This window comes from Castanea sativa, chromosome 6 (assembly GCF_040712315.1).
Source record: "Castanea sativa cultivar Marrone di Chiusa Pesio chromosome 6, ASM4071231v1".
NCBI lineage: Eukaryota > Viridiplantae > Streptophyta > Magnoliopsida > Fagales > Fagaceae > Castanea > Castanea sativa.
In genome coordinates, this window is record NC_134018.1 from 51458162 (window position 1) to 51483176 (window position 25015).

Genomic DNA, 25015 nt, shown 5'->3' on the forward strand with positions numbered 1-25015 from the left:
TAATATTCATCAACCTAGAGGGGTTCTCAACCCTCTCTCCAGTCCTTGGCCTTTTGCGCAGTGGGGATTGGACATAGTGGGGCCATTTCCGAGAGCAGCAGGAAACAAAAGATGGCTTCTTGTGGGAACAGACTATTTCACTAAATGGGTTGAGGCCGAGCCCTTAGCAAATATCAGAGATGTTGATTCCAAGAAGTTTGTCTGGAAAAATATTATCACTAGATTCGGTATACCACACACACTTATCTCCGACAATGGTGTTCAATTTGACAGTAAGGCCTTTAGGCAATATTGTGGTGACATGGGTATCATAAATAGATACTCCACCCCAACTTATCCTCAGGGAAATGGGCAAGCCGAGGCCGTTAACAAGGTCATAGTCAGTGGGCTTAAAAAAAGGTTGGACGATGCGAAAGGCAGATGGGTAGAAGAGCTCCCTTATGTTCTGTGGACGTATCGGACCACACCGCGCAAGTCCACGGGAGAAACGCCATTCTCTATGACTTATGGAGCCGAGGCGGTGATACCTCTGGAATCTAGTTTTCCCACCCTAAAGACGAGCTCTTTTAGCCCGGAGAATAACAATGGACTCCTAGAGAAAGGTCTTGATTTACTTGAGGAACGACGCGAGGCAGCGATGGTCCAAATGGCTTACTATCAACAGAAGCTAAAACGGGGATATGATGCCCACGTGAAGCTAAGGCCACTTGCACCTGGTGATCTTGTACTAAGAAAAGTTGTAGGCACTTCTAAGAACCCAGCTTGGGGTAAGCTAGGACCCAACTAGAAAGACCCCTATCGCATTGTTTCAGTAGCAGGCATAGGGTCATATCGACTAGCTGACCTAGATGAAAGAATTGTACCACGCCCATGGAATGTAAATAATCTTAGAATGTATTATTATTAATAAAATGTGCTTTTGTCAGTTAACATTTCAAAGTTATAAGTACCTCTGACGTTTGAAGTTACTATTCTTAAGAATCAAACAGAAACTTGGTTAAGTGTAATCCTCGGACCACAAACCTTGTGGAAATTGATGTCTTGTCATTTGTTAAACAGAACCTTAGTTATGCCGGGTCCTCGGACCTCCTACTTTGGGGAAATTAACATTTGAAGTTACTATTCTTAAGAATCAAACAGAAACTTGGTTAAGTGTAGTCCTCGGACCACAAACCTTGTGGAAATTGATGTCTTGTCATTTGTTAAACAGAACCTTAGTTATGCCGGGTCCTCGGACCTCCTACTTTGGGGAAATTAACATTTGAAGTTACTATTCTTAATAATCAAATAGAAACTTGGTTAAGTGTAGTCCTCGGACCACAAACCTTGTGGAAATTGATGTCTTGTCATTTGTTAAACAGAACCTTAGTTATGCCGGGTCCTCGGACCTCCTACTTTGGGGAAATTAACATTTGAAGTTACTATTCTTAATAATCAAATAGAAACTTGGTTAAGTGTAGTCCTCGGACCACAAACCTTGTGGAAATTGATGTCTTGTCATTTGTTAAACAGAACCTTAGTTATGCCAGGTCCTCAGACCTCCTACTTTGGGGAAATTAACATTTGAAGTTACTATTCTTAAAAATCAAACAGAAACTTGGTTAAGTATAGTCCTCGGACCACAAACCTTGTCACTGTTCTTAATATCTTGTCACTGTTTTTATTTTTATCACCCGTTTTGTGGAAATCATTATCTCACCATTCATTAGTTTGGATCTCAAGTTCTTCATTTTTAGGTGTTAAACAAATTTTTGTAAGGAATGGTCTTCGGACCTTACATCCTACTGAAAGCAATATGTCAGATTACAAAGATTTAACCGTCACGTGAGTTGTCTAACTGTGACATTATTTAATGTCTAAATTAAGTCATGTGGCTGCTTTGAAGTCATATTCGTTTGCATGGTGGAGTGACACTTATTAATTCTGTTTTCCCTTTAATTATTTGTTATTGAAAACTTTCATGGCAAGCACAAAAAGAATAAAGTAAAACAAAGACAACATGAACGAAAGTTAAATAAAAATTTTCTTCATTAATTATATACAACGAAGGGGAGTACAGAAAATTCCTATACTAGGCCCTAAACTAGGGAAGAGGGGTCTTGAAAGGAGCTGCTGCCAGCCTCAGTACTCTTCAATTCCAGCTCAAAGGTGGACAAGGCTTGTTTCCCTTTGTCTGTAGAAGGAATGAGGGGCTCCACGCTTTGGATCTGCTCCTTCTCGGCACCACCGCACTCGTCCTTCTCTTTATGGGAACCTTCAGGTTCTGTAGGAACAGGAACAAGCTCTTGCACCACAGGAGGAAGGGCAGGAGAGGCAGCCACAAGAGGGTCTTCAATTTCCTGTATGTTTAGGGGGAGCCAAATGTTCTCCGGCTTCCTCAGCTTGGAAGCTTAAGGAACCCCTGCCGCATTCATGGCCTCTCCCCAAACTTGCTGACAGTACTCTCGGCACAAGGCCGCAAAAGCCTCTGTCAGCTCTTCTTGCGTTCTGGTCACCCCCTCCTGATAACTGGCCTTCTTCGCGGCCTCCAGGGTGTGCTTGTGGGTGCGAGCTTCCTCCTTCGCCCGCGTAAGCTCCTTTTCCAAGTCAGAGCGTGCCTGCTGGACTTGGGCAAGCTCGTCATCCTTTTGGCGGAGAAGCTTACGCTGCCCCTCCACTTGGCCCTCCATCGTCTTCAGGCTGGCCTTGTCACCATCTCTTTCTCTTTTCAAGTCGGCCAGCTCTGATGTGATCTTCCCGTTCTCTGCTAAGGCCTGGCCTAGGGACCTTTCAGCCTCTTGTCTTAGCTCTTGCTCCATCCCAGCGCACTTCCGAGAATCCTCCACGAACTTCTCGGCCGCGAAAACCTCTTGGATGGACTGCAAAAATGTTAGGAGGTTAAATGCAGTGAAGTGTTTACAAATAAATATAGAATATAAGTGTAAGATGGAACTTACCAGAGCTAAGCCCCTTTTTAACGAGAGGAACAGCTGCGGCTGGCCCATCTTCTCCAAGGATTCCATATCCCTAGGCAGCTGAAAAGGACGCTCCAACACCTCGGCTAAGTGGTGGGCGTGGCCTTGTTGGACTGCCCTAATGCTGGAGTGGCAGGGAATAGGGGCGCCGTCTAGCCTCAAGTCAGGAGACTAGGTGGCTGGTGCTCGGCGCACCTCGGCCACGTCCCTGATCTCCCCACTTTCAACTGAGCGGGCGCGCCCTTTGCCCTTGTCCAGCTTCTGCTGCTTGGCCGGCGATGGCTGCTGTTTCAGCTTTTTTGGCTTCTCGCCACCAGCCCCCTCGGTATCAACTTTTCATTTCTTCTTAGAATCATCAGTGGGAGGTTTTGGCTCGGCTGAAGGAGGGGGTGGTGGCAAGGCAGGGGGAGCTTAGGATCCTCTTGCTCCCTTCTTTGCCACTCGGACGCCTCTATCGGTCATAAGGTCCTTTAGCTTGTCCATCTCTTCTTCAACGGAACTGTCGTCTGGACGCGCTATTACAAGACCTTCGATCCCCAAGGCCTCAGCTGTGTCTTCTTCCTCATCGGAAAGAATAACAAACGGGTTTCCGCGAGGTCGTGGGGAGTCCTCGAGCCGAAACTGGTCTATCTCCTCGTCTAATGTGTTCGAAGAAGACACTCGCTCCTCTGGGATAGCAATTGCCTGAGAGTGCACGGCAAGTGGGATGGCCGCGATGGGCTGTGCGTACAATACGGTGTGAGGGGCATCAGGGATGTCGTGATCGGCCAAAAAGTGAGGTCTGGCTACGTGGATTCTCCTACGCCTTTTGTCACCCGCGATTATCGCATTCTCGATCTCCTGGAAGTCCGAGGAGACGGGATTGTACCCCAGAATCAAGTGGGCCGCCCTAAGTTGTAGGTCTCTACTGACGAACACCTCGGAACGTAGCACTCTATTCAAATCTGCAACATTGCAGTGGCTCAAGCGTGGGCGTACGTTTTGCTTATCTGCAAAGAAAAACATCCAAATAAACAAACACGGTCAGAGGCGCAAAACATATAATAAATTAAAGGTAGACGCTCAAGTAAATGCAAATGCACATTCCTAGATGATTTAGGGAGTTATGGGAGGGGAAGTTAAATCCTAAGGTGTCGCACCTGGAACTCCCCACTCAACTGGGCAGTGGGGGCCCTCGTGCCAGTTGCCAAAGACGATGAGGTAGTCATCCTTCATGCCTTTATTGGACTTGGGCAAATAGGAGATCAACCTAACTACGCTAGAGCGGGATTTGATGTAGTAACCTATTCCAGTGAGTTTGTGGCATTCGTACATAAAGACGACATCATGCCAGGTGAGGTTCAGACCCATTTGCTCGTTTAGAGCGTCGACGCTACCCAAAACTCTAAAAACGTTTGGGGCGCACTGATCGGGACACAATCGGTGGTTGCGGAGGTACTCCCTGGTCACAGGCTTCATTGGGAGGGTCATCCCACCTTCTACGAAGGCTACCATTGGGATGATAACCTCTCCAGCCTTCCTAGAACCGGCCACGGCTTCCGCCGGGCAGTATTCTAAACCTACGTCGCTGGGAATACGATACTTGGCTCTAAAGCCTTCCATCCCAGCGGCGGTATCAACTAGACATTTAAACTTTCCCATCAGAAAGAAACGAAAAAGTAAGTTCTAAGAGTGAGAACTGTTATAAGGGTAGTCGAGGACAGGGTCCGAGGAGAAAGGGTTAAGAGAAAAGAAATGAGGACTTACAAATTTCAAGTTGTGCAAACTTCCACGGATTTCTGCAGACAAAAGGTGATTGCTAATGTTTTGATGGGATTAGCCTCTAGAGAAATAAATGAAGGCGCAGGTTTTCAAAGCGTCACGACGTGCAGGAAGCGGCCTCGAAATTACATTTGTCCCGCCCACATTTTCATGAAGTAACAAGGGCCGTTGGATGCTCATCTCACCGTTGAACGTGGGGGACAAGGTGTAACTTACGGTAATAAATGCGCGCGTTTTTGAAAATCAAACCGCCAAGTGGCATCCTCTGGAACGCGAAACGGTTTCCGCACGTGCAGCTGTTTACAAAACGTGTGGGGTGGGTTCTCGTTGAATCAAAACCCTATTTTTTCTCCTCAGATGATGAAAAATAGAGTTTTGAGGGGCTATTGTGGGGAGTAAAATGGCCCAAGTGGGCATATGGGCCTTTGGACTGTAGCATGGAGGGCCAACCTGCTCCAGAATTGAACTTTACGAATTGGCCCATACGCCGAGGGTCCGAGGGTACAGCCGATGACGAGCTTCTCCTCGGACAAGCCCAAGAGAATTCAAAGCTTCATTATGAAGGTCAAAGCACAACTCTAGAAAGACTAATGGTTAAAGGGGGAAACCTTGAACCTTCTCGATGCACCAGTGTTAAAGAAAATATCAAGAGCAAAGGCTGCCACCTCCGCATTAAAGACTCTGCATCTACCTTCCTGGCCGCATTAATGGGGAAGTGACCCCTGAACAGTAGGGCTGAAACTTCTAGTCACTAGCCAAAAGGCATCAAGGAAGGAAGTATTTAAAGGGGGTGAAGGCCAAAGGAAGGGGGGATCGAGAAACAAAAGAAAAAAATAAGAATTGTAACCTTTAAGAAAGAAAGAGAAATAATACAGAAGTAGTCCTCGGCTCACGTCCGAGGAGGTCTATTTGTCATTATCGTTTATTATTTACAAGTGTTTGTAACTTTTAGTCTGTTATCAAGTTCCCAGTACTTCTAATCTAGATTTCAAGCTCACACTCTACAAATTTCATTGTTTAAGGCTCATTGGGCCTGAGCCCGTGATTGTCTTTGGGTCCAGGTGCAATTGTGCACTTACAAACATATAACACATATCCACAGCTAGAGTGTATTAAACATGACATAAACAAAACATGCGTCCAAAAGTGACCTATGTTAATTCATATCCTATTCAATACACTAGAATAGATGAAAGATCGAGTACAATACTCATTGACTATAGTTAAATTAAATGGCTAACATAAAACAATAAAAAATCAACTTTTTAACTTTTTATATCAATGGATCATATAAAAAAAAAGAAAAAAAAAAAGATTAAGAAAGGAAGAATCATGGTAGAAACTCAAATATCTTATTTAATAATTATACAAATATTGAAATATAACACACTTCTAAAACGAAGGTAAATTGAACATGGCATCTACATAACATGCATCTAGAAATAACCTATGTTAATTAATATCCTATTCAATACACTAGAATAAAATTAAGATCCATTATAATACTCACAGAGTATAGTTAAATTTAATGGCTAATACTAAAAAAAAAAAAAAAAGTCAACTTTTATAACTTTTTGTACTAGTAAATGTATAATAAAAAAAATATATTAAGAAAGAAAAAATCACTATGGAACCCTGTATCTCTTTTTAAAACCTTTTATTGTAGAACACTTGACCTCTGCTTCACCTATAGGGAAAGTTGTAAACTACTAAAGTTGTAATAAAAGATTTTTTTTTTTTTTTTTTGTAAACAGTAGTGACCCTAATGGGATATCAAGTATCAATCCAAAGTGCCACGTCAGCTATGGCGGTTTCGATTTGATACGGCGTCACTTTAAAAAAAAAAAAAACGAAATTCAAGAAAAGCAGGCCTAAAGAGTAAAGAGACGGCAGTTTTGTACCAACTTCGCAGTCTTTCCTTTACGAAATTGCATTCAAAGTTGTTCGACCTTTAACCCTTTAAAGTTTAAACCCCTATAACTTTGGCGCGTGTACCCCACGTTCCACTTTCCAAAAAATTTTTCCTCAAGCAAACCAAAACCGAAAGAACATTCTTTAGCTTCGTTCGCTCCCACAATTTATTCCTCTGATTCTCAGACTCACGCAGGTACGTAAAGTTTCGTACTTTGTCTCTGCTTTTACATTACTTTTCCATTTTTTTTTAATGGGGTTTGTTTGAATTTTAAAAAAGTTTGGAACTTTTTGAAAACTGTGGAATTTATAAGGATTACGGGTTTTTTTTTTTTTTTTTTTTTTCTTTCTTTGGGTTCTTGCATTTTGAGGGTGAATTTTTTGTTTTAGTTGAATTTGTTGTCTTTGTTTTGTTTTATTTGTTAGTATAAGTTATTGAATTTAGAGTTTGAAAGTTTGATGATAAATCAATTCAGTAGTTTTGCTCTTTGGTTCTTACTTCAGTAGTTTGATTGAAAGTTTTTACTTTGCACATATTTGAAAGTTTATATTTCAGGGTATAGTTTCATATTTGTGAAAGTTTCATCAAAAAAAGTTTCATATTTGTGGGTTATGCATCAAAATTTTTATAGAAATAATTTGATTGTGGATTAACTGCATTTCTCATATCTGGCATTTTTTTTTTTTTAGGGTTGAAGGTATGTTATATAATTAGGTGTATCAGGAACTGTTACATTGAAGTTTGGATTGTTTTTTTAATATTTGAGATTCTTTTAATTGGGTTATGCCTATATGAAATTTTTAGTCTGGATGTTTAATTTTTTCCTGTGACTAATTTATGTGTCTCACCCAGATATCAAAATCTTTTGGGCATAGAGTTAAAGGAAGCAACATATAGTTATGCGTGCAAATGGCAACATATGATTATGATCCTGATGTTACTCGGTGGGGTCTCCATCATCTGCTAGATGTTTGCACTCTTACAAATAATGCTTCTTGTAGTGGTGTGACTTGATATGACCAAGATTTGAGTCGAGTGGAGTTTGTTAGAGAAGGTTATTGTGAGAAGGATAATGTGGAGAATGATGAAGCTGTAGCACGTCTGCTTCAAGGAGAATTTTCGCGGATTGATTGTTTAGCTTCTTGACTATCTAATGGTGGGCCAGAGCATTTGCAAGAATCTGTTCTTGCACAGAATTGGCTTGGTCCTTCAGGTAGACACTATAGTTATGGTAATGGAAATTTAGGTGCCAGCTGCTGCTGCCTTTGTGATTATTGTTCATTTTTGGTGTTATTTTCTGTTTTGCTTATTTGATAGATTGCCAACAAATATGTAGGGCATGACAATGATCAGCAAGCAGTAAATGAACCTGGCATACAGATGGAGAATGCAGTTCCCTGCAGAATCATAATAGAGGAGGCGGGTGATCATAACAGAGTGGAAAATGATGTACAACCTGAAATTAAAATGTTCGCTTCATGCTATAGCCCAGGAGGAGAAAAACCATCTTATGTGGATGATTTGTTACATATATTCGATATAGCTGATGAGTCCAGTCTTGATGGTGAAGTAGGCAAACGATTGAATCAGATGGTTCCTGTTCCTGTTCCTGTAAGTATAGTATCTGCAGTTGTTCTGTTCACCTGTCTGGCAACATATATTTTCAAGTTATAGATTATCATTGTCATCCTCTTCATTATTTGTGTGTGGAATCTGCAATATATTACAATAGGAGGATTGAATGGCTAGAAGTGGAATTGTTTGGCATGTCTTACGTTTAGTGGGTCCTTTTAAAAAGTATGAGAGCAAGAGAGAGAGAAAGAGAGCGATATTTAGCATTTCCAAGAAAATGAAGGTTTTGTATCCAGGGTGCTTAATTAAAGTCACAGTGAGAATGGGTGTGAATTTATTCTATTTTGGGTGTTTAGTTGCTTTTGATTTTCAAACCTCTCCTAAGCTGTGATATTCTTGGCTGTCAATGTTCACACATATTGAACACGATGCCATTGTAAAGCAGATTCCATAAATGATTTAGGAATAACTTTTATTATAGTAATATCAAGGAGAGTAGCAGTTCAGCTTAAAGTGGATCAGCGGCATAGATCATCCTCTAGTTTTTTTAGGGGTGCTGTAGGGAATAGAATGGATATATATACTTGTCCTAAATCTCCTGTGAGTCAAATCCTTTTAAATTACAGCCTAGTTTCATTACAACCTCAATTTGACTTTAGTTTCTTTGAATCAAATATGGTTACTTTTGAGCAGATAGATCCACTTTCTTAGTTTCTTGTCCAAGCTGTGGTATTGACATTTAAATTGTACTGCAATTGATGCTTTCTCTCATTTACTTTTTGCAGCATGTTCCTAAAACTATTGAGAAAATACCCACAGTTGATGAAGAAATATCAGATCATCAAAGGCTGCTAGAGAGGTCTTGTGTCATTTTTTCTTGTCTTTCTATGCTTTGTATTTTTTTTGAGTTTTGAGCTGTCCAGGTTGTTGTATGCTTTTACTGAAAATATAACAACTATTAAAACAGCCTTCGTAATTCATCAAAAACACTTGAATGATCCTTGAGCTGCCAGTCTTAGCATGTTAGATTTATGTACTGAGAACTGAAATTTTCCACTTGCACAGAATTAAGGGGAACTTCAATTATGAACAAAGAGCATAAATACTAAATAGGGCACTAAAACTTGAAATTATTATATCAGGATTGAATTTGTAATGACTAATGAGCAGGTTTAGGGGTCATTTTTGAAATTTTAAGATGGACAGGATCTTGAAGTTCATGTTGTGGAACTTTTGAGGAGAAAGTGATTATCATATTACATATCAAAAAAGGGTTATTGTTTGACATGTACTAGTCGTTTGGTCCAAGGTAATCTTTTAGGATTTCCAAGCATTCCCATGTTTGGTTACAAATAGTTCTAGGTAATCTGGATACCTACAAGCATCTGGATTTCCATTTTGGGGGTTTGTGGATACCCGTTTAAAAAGGTGGGTAAAACATTCCCATGCTTTGGGAAAGTTCTATTTTTTTAAGAGTTATAATTTTACCCCCAATTTAACTATATCTATTAAAGTGCTTATGATACATATTCAACTTTTATTTTTTTTGGTTGATGTTATGGTTATATTCACCTTTAATTTTTTTTAATAAAATTTTTTATCTCCTACTTGGAATTTTTTGTCTTTTAAGAAAATAGATAATTTTGATTGACAAGGAATGATATCCGTGAAAACCATTTTAAAAAAATGAAATAATTCTTATTATTATTTTACGAGATTTGAGTTAATTCATGGTTCATATTATTATTCTTTTTTTTTTTATAAGCCATGTAAAAGTGATGGGTAATACACATGTGACACATTGTATTTATAAATCTAAGGATTATTTGGGAAGAATAAATCATTCTTATAAAAAATTTGGAAATAAACCAAATCTGTGACCTCTCATTCTCAAGAATCTTAATAGATTCCTAATCAAACCAAATGTGGGCAACGTACTTTCTTGGGCATTCAGGTTCCCCAACATCATATTTTGAGAATCTAAAAATGCCGGAGGCATATTTGATTTCTCAAACCAAAACCTACATTAGGGTGGCTTTGGAACTTATAAGAGGGGTGGGGAAAAAGAGTAGGGTTTGGAAGGGTAAAGTATTTCAGAGTATAGCATTAATGTAACTAATTAACTATATGTATGTAATTGCTTGTAACTCATACTAAGAGTTAATTTGTGTGGTTCCATGCCTGAAAGGATATAATTATATATGTGAAACACTAAACTTAAGTAAATGTTATGTAGTTGATACTTGTTTCATGTGTAAATATGCTGGCAGTGCATAGTAGAGATAGAGTGGAGAATAGGAATTTGTTTTTTGCTCCAAAATATTGTATAACAGAAATTTTTATGGGGATGTCGTGCATATGGGCACTCTGAGATGTATATAAAATTTAAGGCTCATAAATAGATAAAATTTAATTGTTTTAATAAGAGGGGAAGGAGGATTTACTGTTAATATGTAACTAAACAAACCTTTAATTTTATTTTTAATTTTTAAAAGTAGCACGGTTGACACTAATCTTTTATTATTATTATTATTTTTGGTAATAAAGGATACTTCATAGAAGAAGCTACATTGTCTGGGTGTTTTGAACACCAGGTCTTTCATAATACATACCCAAATTATCTAAATACATTAATAACAAAACATCAGAAGGAGGATTATCAAAAATTACTAAATCTTCAACTTGTCTAACACCCCTTCTAGCAAAGTGCATCAGCACACTTGTTGCCATCTCTGAAGTAGTGATTAATTTTCTTCATGGGGAGGCGTCTGAGGAGAACCCTGCAATGATCAACAAGCAGAGTAAATTCACCAAGAGATTCAGTATTGCTACTAACTAGACACACCATAGCTTTTGCATCTACTTCAATTTCAATGACAGGTAAATGAAGTTGAGAACAAATGATATGACCATCTCTTAAACCCCATAGCTCTGCTATAATACTAGTTGCACTGCCAATTGCTCTAGGCTCTATCATTACCCTCCACCCAATTGCCCTGGCTGTCTTGAGAGTTGAGTTTCACCCAGTTAATCCCTAGTTTTTCCCTTCTGATTAAAGGAGAATTTATTTCTCTGAGGGCAATGTGTCCACACTCCAAACAGAAAAAAGATTCCCCAGTTATATTGACCTGAACCAACAAACAAGCTCCTTGTTGCAAGCATTCTGTATTATCCAGTCCAGATATTGGTTTTAGAATGAAGAATTCCAGTCTTCAGGCAGAAGTTTCTAGCAACGGAACAATCTCGGAGTACATAAGATATACTTTGATTGTGACTAGAACATAGATCACAAGTAGCAGACTCAAGAATACCTCTATACTGCAGGGTTTGCTTCACAGGCAGGCTTTTATGATAGCATTTCCTAGGATAAAATTTTATTTAAGGCAAAATGGGACTCTTCCAAATCTAATTCCCATTGAAACCAGGGAAATTTTCACTATCTAGATTAGCCAACTTGTAGGCATTTTTTGGATCAAAACTGCCATTGGCAGAGGAGATCCAACTAAGTTTATCTTCGTCAATAGATACTTTCCTGGTGGGGGTAGCTTTGATCATAAGTGATATGGAAGGAGGTCAAACGATGGAAATATTACTTAGATTCCAATAACCATTCCTCATTAACATTATTCACAGTGAGAATATCTTCATTTCCCTTGAGAGGGCCCAGGATAAGACTTCTGAGGGAGAGAGACCCTTTCTTTCATCCACTTATCATGCCAAAATGAGTGCTGTTAGACCCTAGCAGCCACCTAGAACCCTTATCACAAACATTGACTTTGCAAATCAAAAGGCAAGGTGATTTGCTTTACTATATTTATATAGAAAAAAGAAATTATCTGCTCTACACCTCTACCTTATTAATACAGAAAATAAAAATTGTTAAATATATATGGGTTCAAGTTACACTTGGTGTAACTTCACAAGAGTTACACATTTTTTAGACTATTGATTTGTATTAGATCTAAGGGTGAAAAAAACAATCATAGTCATGTATTTATTGTTCCCTAGAAATTAGTAAATAAGTAATTAATTCTTCTTATTAAAAATAGAAAAATAAAAAACAACATTAACTCTTTGCTCTCCAGCATCTTCATCTTCTCTCCCTCTCTCACATGGTCTTGTGTTCTATCTTGTGGGTGTCAATTGTGGGCTTGAAGACAAGAAAGACAATAACAATTAAAGTTTTGTTCAGCTGTTAAGTTTGCAATTTAAAAAATGATTTTGGATTGTTTAGCTGTGTTCCCGTTTTGCTTAAATAATTCTCATTCCAAATTAAAATTATTCCAAAGTTCATGAATGGTGTCGTTAAGTAGTTTTTTTTTTTTTGATAAACTTCGTGTCGTTAAGTACTTGGTAAAGGACAAAAAGTCCTTATCTTATGCTAGAATTTTCGTAAAATGATGGAACTTCAATCCATATCCGATTCAAGTTAGTCATGGTTGCACTATTTTAGTTACTTGTGCGGGATTCTTTTGATTAACGAATAAGAAATCAAACATGGCTTTCAACTTTTTAAAAACATATATATATATATATATATATATATATATATATATATATATATATATATATATATATATATATATATATATATTCAGACTGTTAAAGAAGTTTACTTGGATCACTACTATCAAAATTATGAAGCACACTGTTTTTCCTTTTTTTTTGAGAGAAAAAGACCATGTGAGAGAGAGGGAGAGAAGATAAAGATGATGGAAAGCAGAGAGTTAATGCTGTTTTTTATTTTTCTATTTTTAATAAGAAGAATTAATGACTTAGTTACTAATTTCTAGGGAATAATAAATACATGACTATGAGTATTTTTTTCACCCTTAGATCTAATACAAATCAATGGTCCAAAAAATGTGTAACTCTTGTGAAGTTATACAAGGTGTAACTTGAACTAATCTCATCATTGAATGGAAATTGAAAATTGTGAGTTGTGACTTTAACTCGTTATATTTTACAAATGATCAGTGAGTAGGTGTTTAATTTTCTCTTTAAAAGGCCAAAAATAAAGTTAATAAAAATGAATACTTTGAAAAGTTGCTCCATTTTTTTTACAGGGGAAAATAATTTCCTCGTGTTTAATAAAATCAAAACTATAACTAGTGTCTGTTTAGCATGATTAATTTTGTCAACTTATTTTACTATTTAACTTAATTTTGCTACTATCCATGAATCCCACTACACTTTTTGATACTATTTATGGGTCTTACTATACTATTTTAACTAATTTGTACATTTATCTACAATACTTTCAGTAATAAGTTTTCAGTTTCAGCAAAATGAGCGAATCCTAAACAGACTCCTACTTAACCCACACACAATGCTTTTTAACATTTGCTAAGTGGAACCTATTGGTTTTTCAATCAGAAATGTTTAGAGTTGAAATCTCTTATCCCCAAGTATCAAATTATCAACAAAATAGTAAGTATATAACATATTTTGTTAGTTTTTTTTTTTTTCATAATTTATTAGAGGTGAAAAATTGTAGTTAATAATAGACACATAAATTCATCACTTATCATTATCTTTTCATTACGTTTGGATGAATTTATTTTCATCAACTAATTCACTCTGTTATTTCAAAAAGTTGTAAAAACTAGGCTAAATATGTCATAGAAATAAACGCAATTTACTAACCAAGTAACATTACCTTCATATAGTCCTCTTTTGACACTATTATTATAAATCAATCATGACAAAGTAACAAATCACGTAATAAAGGATTTGACAATTATACAAAATATTAACATATAACAAATATCCAAAACTAGAGTGTATTGAACATGACATAAACATAACATGCCTCTGAAAATGACACATGTTAATTAATATCCTATTCAATACACTAGAATAGATTAAAGATCCAATACAATACTCACTGAGTATAGTTAAATTTAATGGCTAATTATATAAAAAGAAAACCAACTTTTAACTTTTTATATCAATGGATCAAAAAAAAAAAAAAAGATTAAGAAAGGAAGAATCATTGTCGAAACTCAAATCTCTTATTTGATAATTATACAAATATTGTAATATAACACACTTCCAAAACTAAGGTGTATTGAACATGGCATCTACATAACATGCGTTTAGAAATAACCTATGTTAATTAATATCCTATCAAATACACTAGAATAAACTTAAGATCCAGAATAATACTTACCGAGTATAGTTAAATTTAATGGCTAATACTAAAAAAAAAGTCAACTTTTTAAACTTTTTGTACTAGTATATCATTTTAAAAAAATTATGAAAGAAGAAACCATTATCAAACCTTAGATATTTTATTTGACCATATAAAATTTTATCAGTTAAGTTAATTAAACCTAAAAAAAGATTCAATTTTTTAAAACCATTTTATTATAAAACTCTTACCTATGCTATGCTTCACCTATAGGCTATAGTTGTAAGAGAAACCACATCAATTAATGCAAAATTTCTATCTATTTTGCCAAAAAAAAAAAACTATTTTTTCTATTTTACGCACCTATTTTTACAAAACACTCACACCAGTTTATCTATTCTACCATCTATTTTATTTAAATAACCATTTCCCTCACTTTTTTAAAAATATTTATCTTAACTCTCTCTCTCTCTCCATTTGAAACTCTCTCCATTCATGGTCACAAGCACCGATCCACTACAGTTGGAACTCACCAATCTACAAGCTTTGATCCACATAGATTCGTTCTAGTCGACCCAAACATTTTGATCTCCTCCAAGCACCAACCAACAGCCACAAGTTCATAAAAATGCTCTCTCTGTCTCTATTGGTGTGTCTGTATGTGGATGTGTTTGCATTTTGGTTGATTTTGTGGTGTGTCCATGGTTGATTTCGTAGTGTGTTTGATTTTTGGTTGATTTTGCGATGTTGGGTCTGTGTGGATGGTGGGTTTGTGTTGATTTTGCAGTGCTGATTCTGTTCGTGTGTATAAGAGGAAGAAGAAGATGATGAGGGAGAAAAGATGTCTGAGTTGGTTTTGTAGAGGGAGAAGAGAGAGATAAAAAATAAGCGAAATGTGAAATTAATAAAATATTATTATACAACGCTATAGTAACTGTGCATATATATGCACAATTACTTTAGCACTTTTGTATATATGCACAATTTTACAAGCACATATGTAGATTTATTTTTAGTTAAAATATGTAAAATTAACCATTTTTTATATTTTGCACAATTTTGTTTGTAAAAGATTTTTTTGTAAACAGTAGTGGGCCTAATGGGGTATGAAGTATCAACTATGAAGGTCCAATGTGCTACGTCAGCTGATGGCGGTTTCGATTTGATACGGTGTCTTTTTTAGAAAAACGAAATTAATTCAAGAAAAGCAGGCCTAAAGAGAGAGCAGTTTTCACCCACTTCGCAATCCGGCCTCTGCCAGTACATTCTTTCCGTTACGATTCCGCATTCAAAGTTGCTCGACCTTTAACGCTTAAAACCCCTATAAACTTGGCGCGTGTACGCCACTCTCAACTTCTCAAAAAAACTATCCTCAAGCAAACCAAAACCCAAAACCAAAAAAAAAAAAAAAACCTTCTTAGCTTCGTTCGCTCCCACAACTTAATTCCTCTGAGTCTCAGACTCACGCAGGTACGTAAAGTTTCGTACTTTGTCTCTGCTTTTACATTACTTCTACCACAAATTCCTTTATTTTTATTTTTATTTAATTTATTCAATTTTTTTAATGGGGTTTGTTTGAGTTTTAAGAAAAAGTTTGGAACTTTTTGAAAACTGTGGAATTTATAAGGATTAGGGGTTTTTTTATTTTTTTATTTACTTGGGTTCTTGCAATTTGAGGGTGAATTTTTTTTAGTTGAATTTGTTGTCTTTGTTTTGTTTTATTTGTTAGTTTAAGTTATTGAATTTAGAGTTTGAAAGTTTGATGATAAATTAATTCAGTAGTTTTACTTTTTGGTTCTTAATTCAGTAGTTTGATTGAAAGTTTTTCACTTTTGCACATATTTGAAAGTTTATATTTCAGGGTATAGTTTCATATTTGTGGGTTATGCATCAAAATTTTATAGAAATAATTTGATTGTGGATTAACTGCATTTCTCATGTCTGGCAGTTTTTTTTTCTGAGGGTTGAAGGTAATGCTATGTAATTAGGTGTATCAGGAACAGTTACATTGAACTTTGGCTAGTTTTGTTAATATTTGAGATTCTTTTAATTGGGTTATGCCTATATGAAATTTTTAGTTTGGATGTTTCAAAATTTTTTTTTCCTGTGACTAATTTATGTGTCGCACCCAGATATCAAAATCTTTTGGGCATAGAGATAAAGGAAGCAACCTATAGTTATGCGTGCAAATGGCAACATATAATTATGATCCTGATGTTACTCGGTGGGGTCTCCATCATCTGCTAGATGTTTGCACTCTTACGAATAATGCTTCTTGTAGTGGTGTGACTCGATATGGCCAAGATTTGAGTCGAGTGGAGTTTGTTAGAGAAGGTTATTTTGAGAAGGATAATGTGGAGAATGATGAGGCTGTAGCACGTGCGCTTCAAGAAGAATTTTCACGAATTGATTGTTTAGAAGCTTCTGGAGTATCTAATGGTGGGCCAGAGCATTTGCAAGAATCTGTTCTTGCACAGAATTGGCTTGGTCCTTCGGCTAGACACTATAGTTATGGTAGTAGAAATTTCGGTGGTGGCTGCCTTTGTGATTATTGTTCATTTTTGGTGTTATTTTCTGTTTTGCTTATTTGATAGATTGCCAACAAATATGTAGGGCATGCCAATGATCAGCAAGCAGCAAATGAACCCGGCATACAGATGGAGAATGCAGTTCCCTGTGGAATCATAATAGAGGAGGCGGGTGATCATAACAGAGTGGAAAATGATGTACAACCTGAAATTAAAATGTTCACATCATGCTCTAACCCAGGAGGAGAAGAACCATCTTATGTGGATGATTTGTTACATATATTCGATATAGCTGATGAGTCCAGTCTTGATGGTGAAGTAGGCAAACGATTGAATCAGATGGTTCCTGTTCCTGTAAGTATAGTAGCTTCAGTTGCTCTGTTCACCTGTCTGGCAACATATATTTTCAAGTTATAGATTATCATTGTCATCCTCTTCATAATTTGTGTGTGGAATCTGCAATATATTACAATAGGAGGATTGAATGGCTAGAAGTGGAATTGTCTGGCATGTCTTACGTTTAGTGCTGTGTCCTTTTAAAAAGTATGAGAGCAAGAGAGAGAGAGAAAGAGAGCGATATTTAGCGTTTTCAAGAAAATGAAGGTTTTGTATCCAGGGTGCTTAATTAAAGTCAAAGTGAGAATGGGTGTGAATTTATTCTATTTTGGGTGTTTAGTTGCGTTTGATTTTCAAACCTCTCCTAAGCTGTGATATTCTTGGCTGTCAATTTTCACACATATTGAACATGATGCCATTGTAAAGCAGATTCCATGAATGATTTAGGAATAACTTTTATTATTGTAACATCAAGGAGAGTAGCAGTTCAGCTTAAAGAGGATCAGCGACATAGATCATCTTCTAGTTTTTTTAGGGGTGCTGTTGGGAATAGAATGGATATATATAGTTGTCCTAAATCTCTTGTGAGTCAAATCCTTTTAAATTACAGCCTAGCTTCATAACAACTTCAATTTGACTTTAAATTCTTTGAAACAAATATGGTTACTTTTGGGAAGATAGATCCACTTTCTTTATTTCTTGTCCAAGCTGTGGCTATTGACATTTAAACTGTACAGCAATTGATGCTTTCTCTCATTTACTTTTTGCAGCATGTTCCTAAAACTATTGAGAAAATACCCACAGCTGATGAAGAAATATCAGATCATCAAAGGCTGCTAGAGAGGTCTTCTGTCATTTTTTCTTGTCTTGCTATGCTTAGTATTTTTTTGAGTTTTGGGCAGTCCAGGTTGTTATATGCTTATAAATTATATTACTAAAAAGAATAATTACTGAAAATATTACAACTATTAAGACAGCCTTTACTTCATAATTGATCAAAAGCACTTGAATGATCCTTGAGCTGCCGGTCTTAACATGTTTGATTTATGTTCTGAGAACTGAAATTTTCCACTTGCGCAGAATGAAGGGGAACTTGAATTATGAACAAAGAGCATAAATGCTAAATAGGGTACTAAAATTTGAAATTATTATATCAGGATGGAATTTGTAATGAACATGGTTTAGGGGTCATTTTGAAATTTTAAGATGGACAGGATTTTGAAGTTCATGTTGTGGAACTTTGTGGAGAAAGTGATTATCATATTACATATAAAAAAAAGAAAGGGTTATTGTTTGACATTTACTAGTTGTTTGGTCTGGAGTAATCTTTTAGGATTTCCAAGCATTCCCGTGTTTGGTTACAAATAGTTCTAGGTAATCTAGATACCTACAGGCATCTGGATTCCCATTTTGGGGGGGTTGTGGATACCCTTTTAAAAAGGTGGGTAACACATTCCCATGCTTTGGGAAAGCTCTATTTTATAAAGAGATATAATTATATCCTCAATTTTGTACCATTCGACTAACTAAAATTTTACTGTTTCTATTAAAGTAATTATGCTACATATTCAACTTTTATTTTGGTTGATGTTATGGTTATATTCACCTTCAATTTTTTTTTATAAATTCTAACTTCTATTTGGAATTTTTTTTGTCTTTTAAGAAAATAAATAATTTTGATTGACAAGGCAAGATATCCTTGAAAACCATTAAAAAAAAAAACTGAAATAATTCTTATTATTATTTTAGGAGATTTGAGCTAATTAATAGTTCATATTATTATTCTTATTATATTTTTTGTATAAGCCATGTAAAAGTGATGGGTAATACACGTGTGACACATTGTATTTATAAATCTAAGGATAATTTGGTTAGAATAAATCATTCTTATAAAACTTTTGCAAATAAACCAAATCTGTGGTCTCACATTCTTAACAATCTTAATATCCCTAATCAAACCAATTGTGGGCAACTTACTTTCTTGGGCATTGAGGTTCCCAACATCACATTCCCAAGAGTCTAAATGCCGGTGGCATATTTGATTTCTCGAACCAACACCTACATTAGGGTGGCTTTGGAATTTATAAGAGGGGCAGGGAAAAAGAGAAGGGTTTGGAAGGGTACAGTATTTCTGATTATCGCGTAAATGTAATGAATATAAGCTTAGAGTCATCTTTATTTTAATAAATCCAAGATCTTCATTTTGTATGTGTTTCTCATACGCTATTGACATGGCTATGAATGAGGTTTTTGTGATGGCCTTGGTGACATAGTTTTTTTAATGCATTTTTCTTGTCAAGTTCTTACATTTATATAAGTTATTACTATAGTGTGTGACCTTTCTTTTTGGGTATTTATATATTAATTGAAAATTCATTCAAATTACTGCGTATCTAATATTAAGATATTTGGTCTTTTCAGGCTGCAGTTATATGAGCTGGTTGAGCTTAAGGTTCAAGGAGATGGTAACTGCCAGGTTGGTTCCCCAAAATATTTCGGCATAAATGCTTATGCTTGGAAATGGAAACGATAGGTTCTATGATATTGTTCAGTGGTAAAAAATAGTGTTGGTTTATTGCTTATTTATTTATTTTGGGTGGGATGGGGGTGAAGATAAAAAGTTTAATTTATAATATTTATATGCCTGCACATTGTATCTCAGTTATCATTTTTTATGGGCTTGTTATGAGTATCACCTGCTGTGCATTCTTGGATGTTAGGTGATGGTCATAATATTTATTCTCTTTTGAGTCTGCCCTTTAGAAGCAATTCATTGCACCATAAAAAATTCAGCCTTATTTTTCATGAAAATGATTTATGTAAATTCAATTCAATATCAAAGTGGATCCAAATAAGTTGGAACTTAATGGACCTCATGAATCATGTATTGCAGATTCCTTGAGTTGTCATTTGCTAATATTCTGGGATGGCTGATATGCAGAGCTTATATGTTAAGTAATAGCTAATAGGCATCCAATGAAGGCAACAAACCTTTATCTGGATCTTCTTCTATAACTACTTTTTAAATGCCTTATTTGAATAGATCATAGGTTGGGGTGGTTTCCTTTGCCAGATACAGTTGGTGTCCAAGTCACATGCAGATGTACTTGACATATGTACTTTTTTAATTTTAATGGTCATTAACTGCAGGTAACGTGTGGTCTTTTTCTTCTCTAATTTGTATAAATTCCTCATTTGAGTTGCAAATGAAATTGTCCGATCATGCTGATTTCTGATTCTATAATTTAAATGACTTCAAATTATTGGATAATTAACCATTGACTTAAGAAGCTTTGTTTCTTTTTAAATCCTTGTGTAAAATTCATCATTCATGATCTCTGAGTGAGAAAGGTCCAGATTGCTGATGTATGCTATCTATAGTGCAAGTGAATTGCTTGAAGTTATACACAGCTTATACATTTTCAATGAAAGTGGACTGTTAATGTATTAATATTTGTGATTTTTGATAATAATTATTGGCATTACTTCTTGATGTTTTATATTTGAAAGACATCTTATTTGTTCTATATTTTCCCAGTTTCGTGCTTTATCTGATCAACTGTATCGTTCTCCTGACCACCACGCTTCTGTAAGAGAACAGATTACTCAACAGGTTGGTTGCATTTGATCTGTTCTTATTTTAAGATGTCAAAACTTAACTATTTATTTGAAGTGTCATAATTTTTGTTTGTTGTTGTCATCAGCTTAAGTATCACCCGGAAATGTATGGTGGTTATGTCCCCATGGCTTACAATGACTATTTGAAGAAAATGAGCAAGTATTGTGCTATTGTCTGTTTTAATGGTATTTTATTCACAAAAATATTAATATTACAATATTTCTCATGCTTATATGCCTTTTTTTGGGTTCATGAACTAGGAGTGGCGAATGGGGTGATCATGTGACATTGCAGGCTGCTGCAGATTGGGTATGAGGAACTATAAGACTTTCCTATTTCCCCCTTTACTTTCTGCAAGCTTTGGTAATCTAGAAAACAATTTTTAACGTTTTCCATTGATACTTCTATGACCTGATTGCCTAAACTTTATTGAACTTGAAGGAATTTCCCTTCATGATATCCTATGTGGATAGTAGTTTATTGTTTTTCTGTTAAGTTATATGCAAGGAATATAGTTTATACTGTAGCAGTTAACATTAGAAAAATAACAATTGGAAGTTGGATCTTTTCATTTTTTTATAAGAGGAAGTTTAGCTTTTGAGAGTGTCTGTACCACTTAGTGGCTGAAATTTTCTGAAGATGTAAGCCAAAATTGAAATCGTATTACTTTTGTGTATTATAAGTGATGAATAAGATTGAATATGGAAATGTGCTGCAAGTGGATAAGTGGGAGAAAATTGTAAAATGCCTAAGGTGATGTGAAATTGTAACACAACACCTATTGGGTGCAGACATGGGTTAAATTATGTGTTGTATTTTTAAATTTTGGTTAAATATGCAGTAGAACCTTTCCCATTCAACATGAATAAAATTTCATGTATAGGCAGTATAGCATACTTTACGATTGACCTGTCCAAGGTGATCAAGTAACTTCTTGTAGGGCTTTTTCGAAAGCAAATATGCAATATGCCTTTTCCTTTAAGTTGTGTCCCAGAAATGTTACTTTCTCCCCCACCCATACCCCTCCTTCTGTGTTGATGTAATATGTGCTGCAAGAGTGTTTTAGTGCTTGTTGCTTCATAATTCATTGAAGTCTATATATATATAAACCTCTATGGTTGAAGAATGATACATGTCTTACTATATGTCTTACTATATGTTTGCAGTTTGGAGTGAAGATATTTGTGCTAACTTCATTTAAGGACACATGTTACATTGAGATCCTTCCACATATTGAAAAGTCCAAACGAGGTAAGAATATAATTGTTCATTATTGTTGTAAAAATTGATGTGTAATAACCAATGCAGATTAAGTTTGTAGTTGTTCTGGTTGATATACATGTGATTTCAAAATGAAAGAATCTATTTTTAATATTACCAGTGTCAAATTCAAGATATGTGCATGTTCATGTATGCTTGTTGTAAATATCAAGGAAAGTTGGCATTCTCTGCTATAAATTAATTTGACACAGCAACTTTTTTTCACAAACAACACCTGCTATTTTGAATATCTGAGTCATGCTGACATTATAATCCAAACCCCTGGCCCCCCTTCCTTAAGCTTCTTCGTGAAATAATGTTTATGTAAATCATGATATTGATCAATTTGAAAATTACTGTCTGATCCACCATTCTCTTGATTGTATGTAGAGTTTTAAATATTTTTTGACCCCTTTGAAACTTTTGTCAATCTTTGGATGTCTTGCTTGACTTTGTGTTTTTTATGATATTTTTTTTTTATTTGGCTTGATCATCAGAACTCTTTGAACAATTTTCTGATAATAAGCCTGGAACTAAACTTGGTAAATTTCACTTGTATTTTAGCCAATCTATATGTAAGATATAAAACATTTTTACAACCCCAAGGGGTACTACAATCAGCTAGAATCATGCCTAGCGAAGCAAAGGTCACAAGTTTGAATCTTCCCTCCCCATTCTTCTTGGGGACAAACTTATCAAAAATAAATAAAAAGATTTTTTTTTAATACTAATTATGATCATTTGAGTGGATAACTTTCATGCCCTTTCTTTCCTAGCTTTGTGATGTTTTGATTTGTTTGGTAAGATGTTCAGTATAAAACACAATCTCTTTGGCTTGTGCAGTTATTTTCTTGAGCTTTTGGGCTGAGGTGCATTACAATTCAATTTATCCCGAAGGAGGTAAATATAGATTTATTCATAGTATAAATTTACTGCAATTTTAGGCAAATGAAAAGTTAGACTATACCTAACATTGGTGAAGATTGAATTGAAGATTGTAAGATTTTACAAGCTATTAAAATAAGTTATAGTAATGTAGCAATATGATATTTTAAAAGTACTTAAAACTAAAATTTTTCAACACATGCCATTTTGTACTAGGTTTCTACTATTCAAGTAACTATCACAAGACAAGAAAGAAGCAATGAGGTTCTTTAAAGGTGTAGACTGTAGATAAAGTTATTTGCTTAGTTGATTATAAATTTCGAACCTTTACTAACTTTACTGATAATTAAATTATGCAAAATCTAACACCTAAACTAATTTGGAATTGGTGTTATAAACACTCCTTTCCATAAAGATTGCGGTCCTTATTTTACACTAACTAAATTTGTAACATTTGAGTAGTTTTTGCACCTTCAAATCCTTTACATCCTTTTTACATGTGGATTTAAATAAATAAACAGAAAAAAATATAACTATGTTATAAATCAATAAATATTGTATAAAAGATCAAGATCCCATGAGATCCCACTTTCTAAATTGGGATCATAATGAGATCTTACATATTTAAGATTTTACTTAGGGTCTGAGTCGTTTTGTGCTTTTTAGTTGTAAGCTTTTAAGGTCTAAATCAGGATTTTTTTTTTTTTTAAATAGCCATTCCCATGGGTTACTTCTTCCTCTATCTACATTTCATGAAGGTATATTGGAATAAAGGGAAAGAGAGGCAATAATGGAATTTGGGAGCGTTTATGAATAAAAAGAAACATGCCAGTGAATTCTAAGGAAAGAGAAGCAATAATGAAATTTTGGAGCATAATCATTTATGAATAAACAGAAACAAGTCAATGATTTCTATCTCAAATGGCTCTTCCTATATAAAGAATTAGGTGGAGGGTGAGGTTGTAGGTTTATGACATATTAGGCGCTCATAAATAATTAGATAGAAACATGATACAATTCCATTAACTGAGTTTCAAATGTCTGTGCTTCTTCTCAAGTATTTAATGATTAAAAAACTATTGAAAAGGTTTGGATGTGATTATTTTACACAATCACTGATATTACATCTTATAATAAACAAGATGCAAGCGTATTTATTAGCAACATTTGCTAAGTTTCCAGTGATTTTAATTACGTTTCTTTCTGTACTGTTTCATGTTTAGATCTGCCTGCAGTCGACACAAAGAAAAAAAGGAAATGGTGGAATTTTGGGAACTTGATCAGCTCATGAAGTTTGCCATAATTTCTAATTCAACTTTTTTTGACTGCTGAGAAAACTTAGTAAGCTTCCATTGTATAGTTTCAACCTTCGGCTTATTGCTGCTTGCAAAGTATAGGGTGGATATGGTGGTTTCTTTGTGGGTCTCTGCTTATGCTGTGCTGTTCATTCTTTTGTAAATATTAATTTTCACATTCATTGATTTTAAGGTCCTCTTAATTCCATCTTCTATTGGTTTTTCCATCATTTTTTATTGTCCGCTTATACTTGGTTTTTCCATCCAGTGATTTATTCTTATTTTTTATAAGCATTTAGGTGAAAACTAAGCCAAAGTAAATAAACAAAGGGACCCCAGTTTGAGATGTCAGGATCATCATTTGTTAGTGCTGATAAAACTTAAGATCAATTAAGCCATTTAAAAAAAAGAAAATTTTGGTATTCTTCGACGCTCTCATTTTACCATAGTTTGAATCATTCAAAATCTCCTAGAAAAGATGTAGCCTACTTCAAATCAACTCCAAAGTTGTCATATTCAAAATCACGATAGAGAAAAGAGTACTGAAAAAAATGAAAACCAATAGCATGACATTGTAAGTGGCCTTACCTACCATAGAAAATAAGACACTACCTAAAAATAAAAAAAATAAAAAAACCTTAGTAGGTGTAAGTGGCCTTCACCAAGCTTAATAGCTAATGTTCTACTCAATTCAGAAGTTGTAGCATATAAATTGGAATTTGCATTTACTAACAGTTTTGAAGTACATAGACTTGAGAGT

General features: G+C 35.2%; 1 protein-coding gene and 1 pseudogene across 1 annotated transcript; both read left to right on the forward strand.

Moving 5' to 3' along the window:
• The first annotated feature begins 6684 nt into the window (after nucleotides 1–6684).
• Nucleotides 6685–9186, forward strand: LOC142640545 (OVARIAN TUMOR DOMAIN-containing deubiquitinating enzyme 9-like; annotated as a pseudogene).
• Nucleotides 9187–15669: 6483 nt separating this feature from the next.
• LOC142640543 (OVARIAN TUMOR DOMAIN-containing deubiquitinating enzyme 9-like) lies at nucleotides 15670–24485 on the forward strand. The gene is made up of 11 exons (XM_075814685.1): nucleotides 15670–15802; nucleotides 16465–16846; nucleotides 16946–17214; nucleotides 17967–18040; nucleotides 19618–19672; nucleotides 20735–20809; nucleotides 20901–20974; nucleotides 21076–21124; nucleotides 21982–22066; nucleotides 22919–22975; nucleotides 24184–24485. The coding sequence occupies exons 2-11, from the start codon at nucleotides 16522–16524 to the stop codon at nucleotides 24249–24251; spliced, it is 1131 nt and encodes a 376-aa protein (XP_075670800.1). The 5' UTR covers nucleotides 15670–15802; nucleotides 16465–16521; the 3' UTR covers nucleotides 24252–24485.
• The last annotated feature ends 530 nt before the right edge of the window (nucleotides 24486–25015 follow it).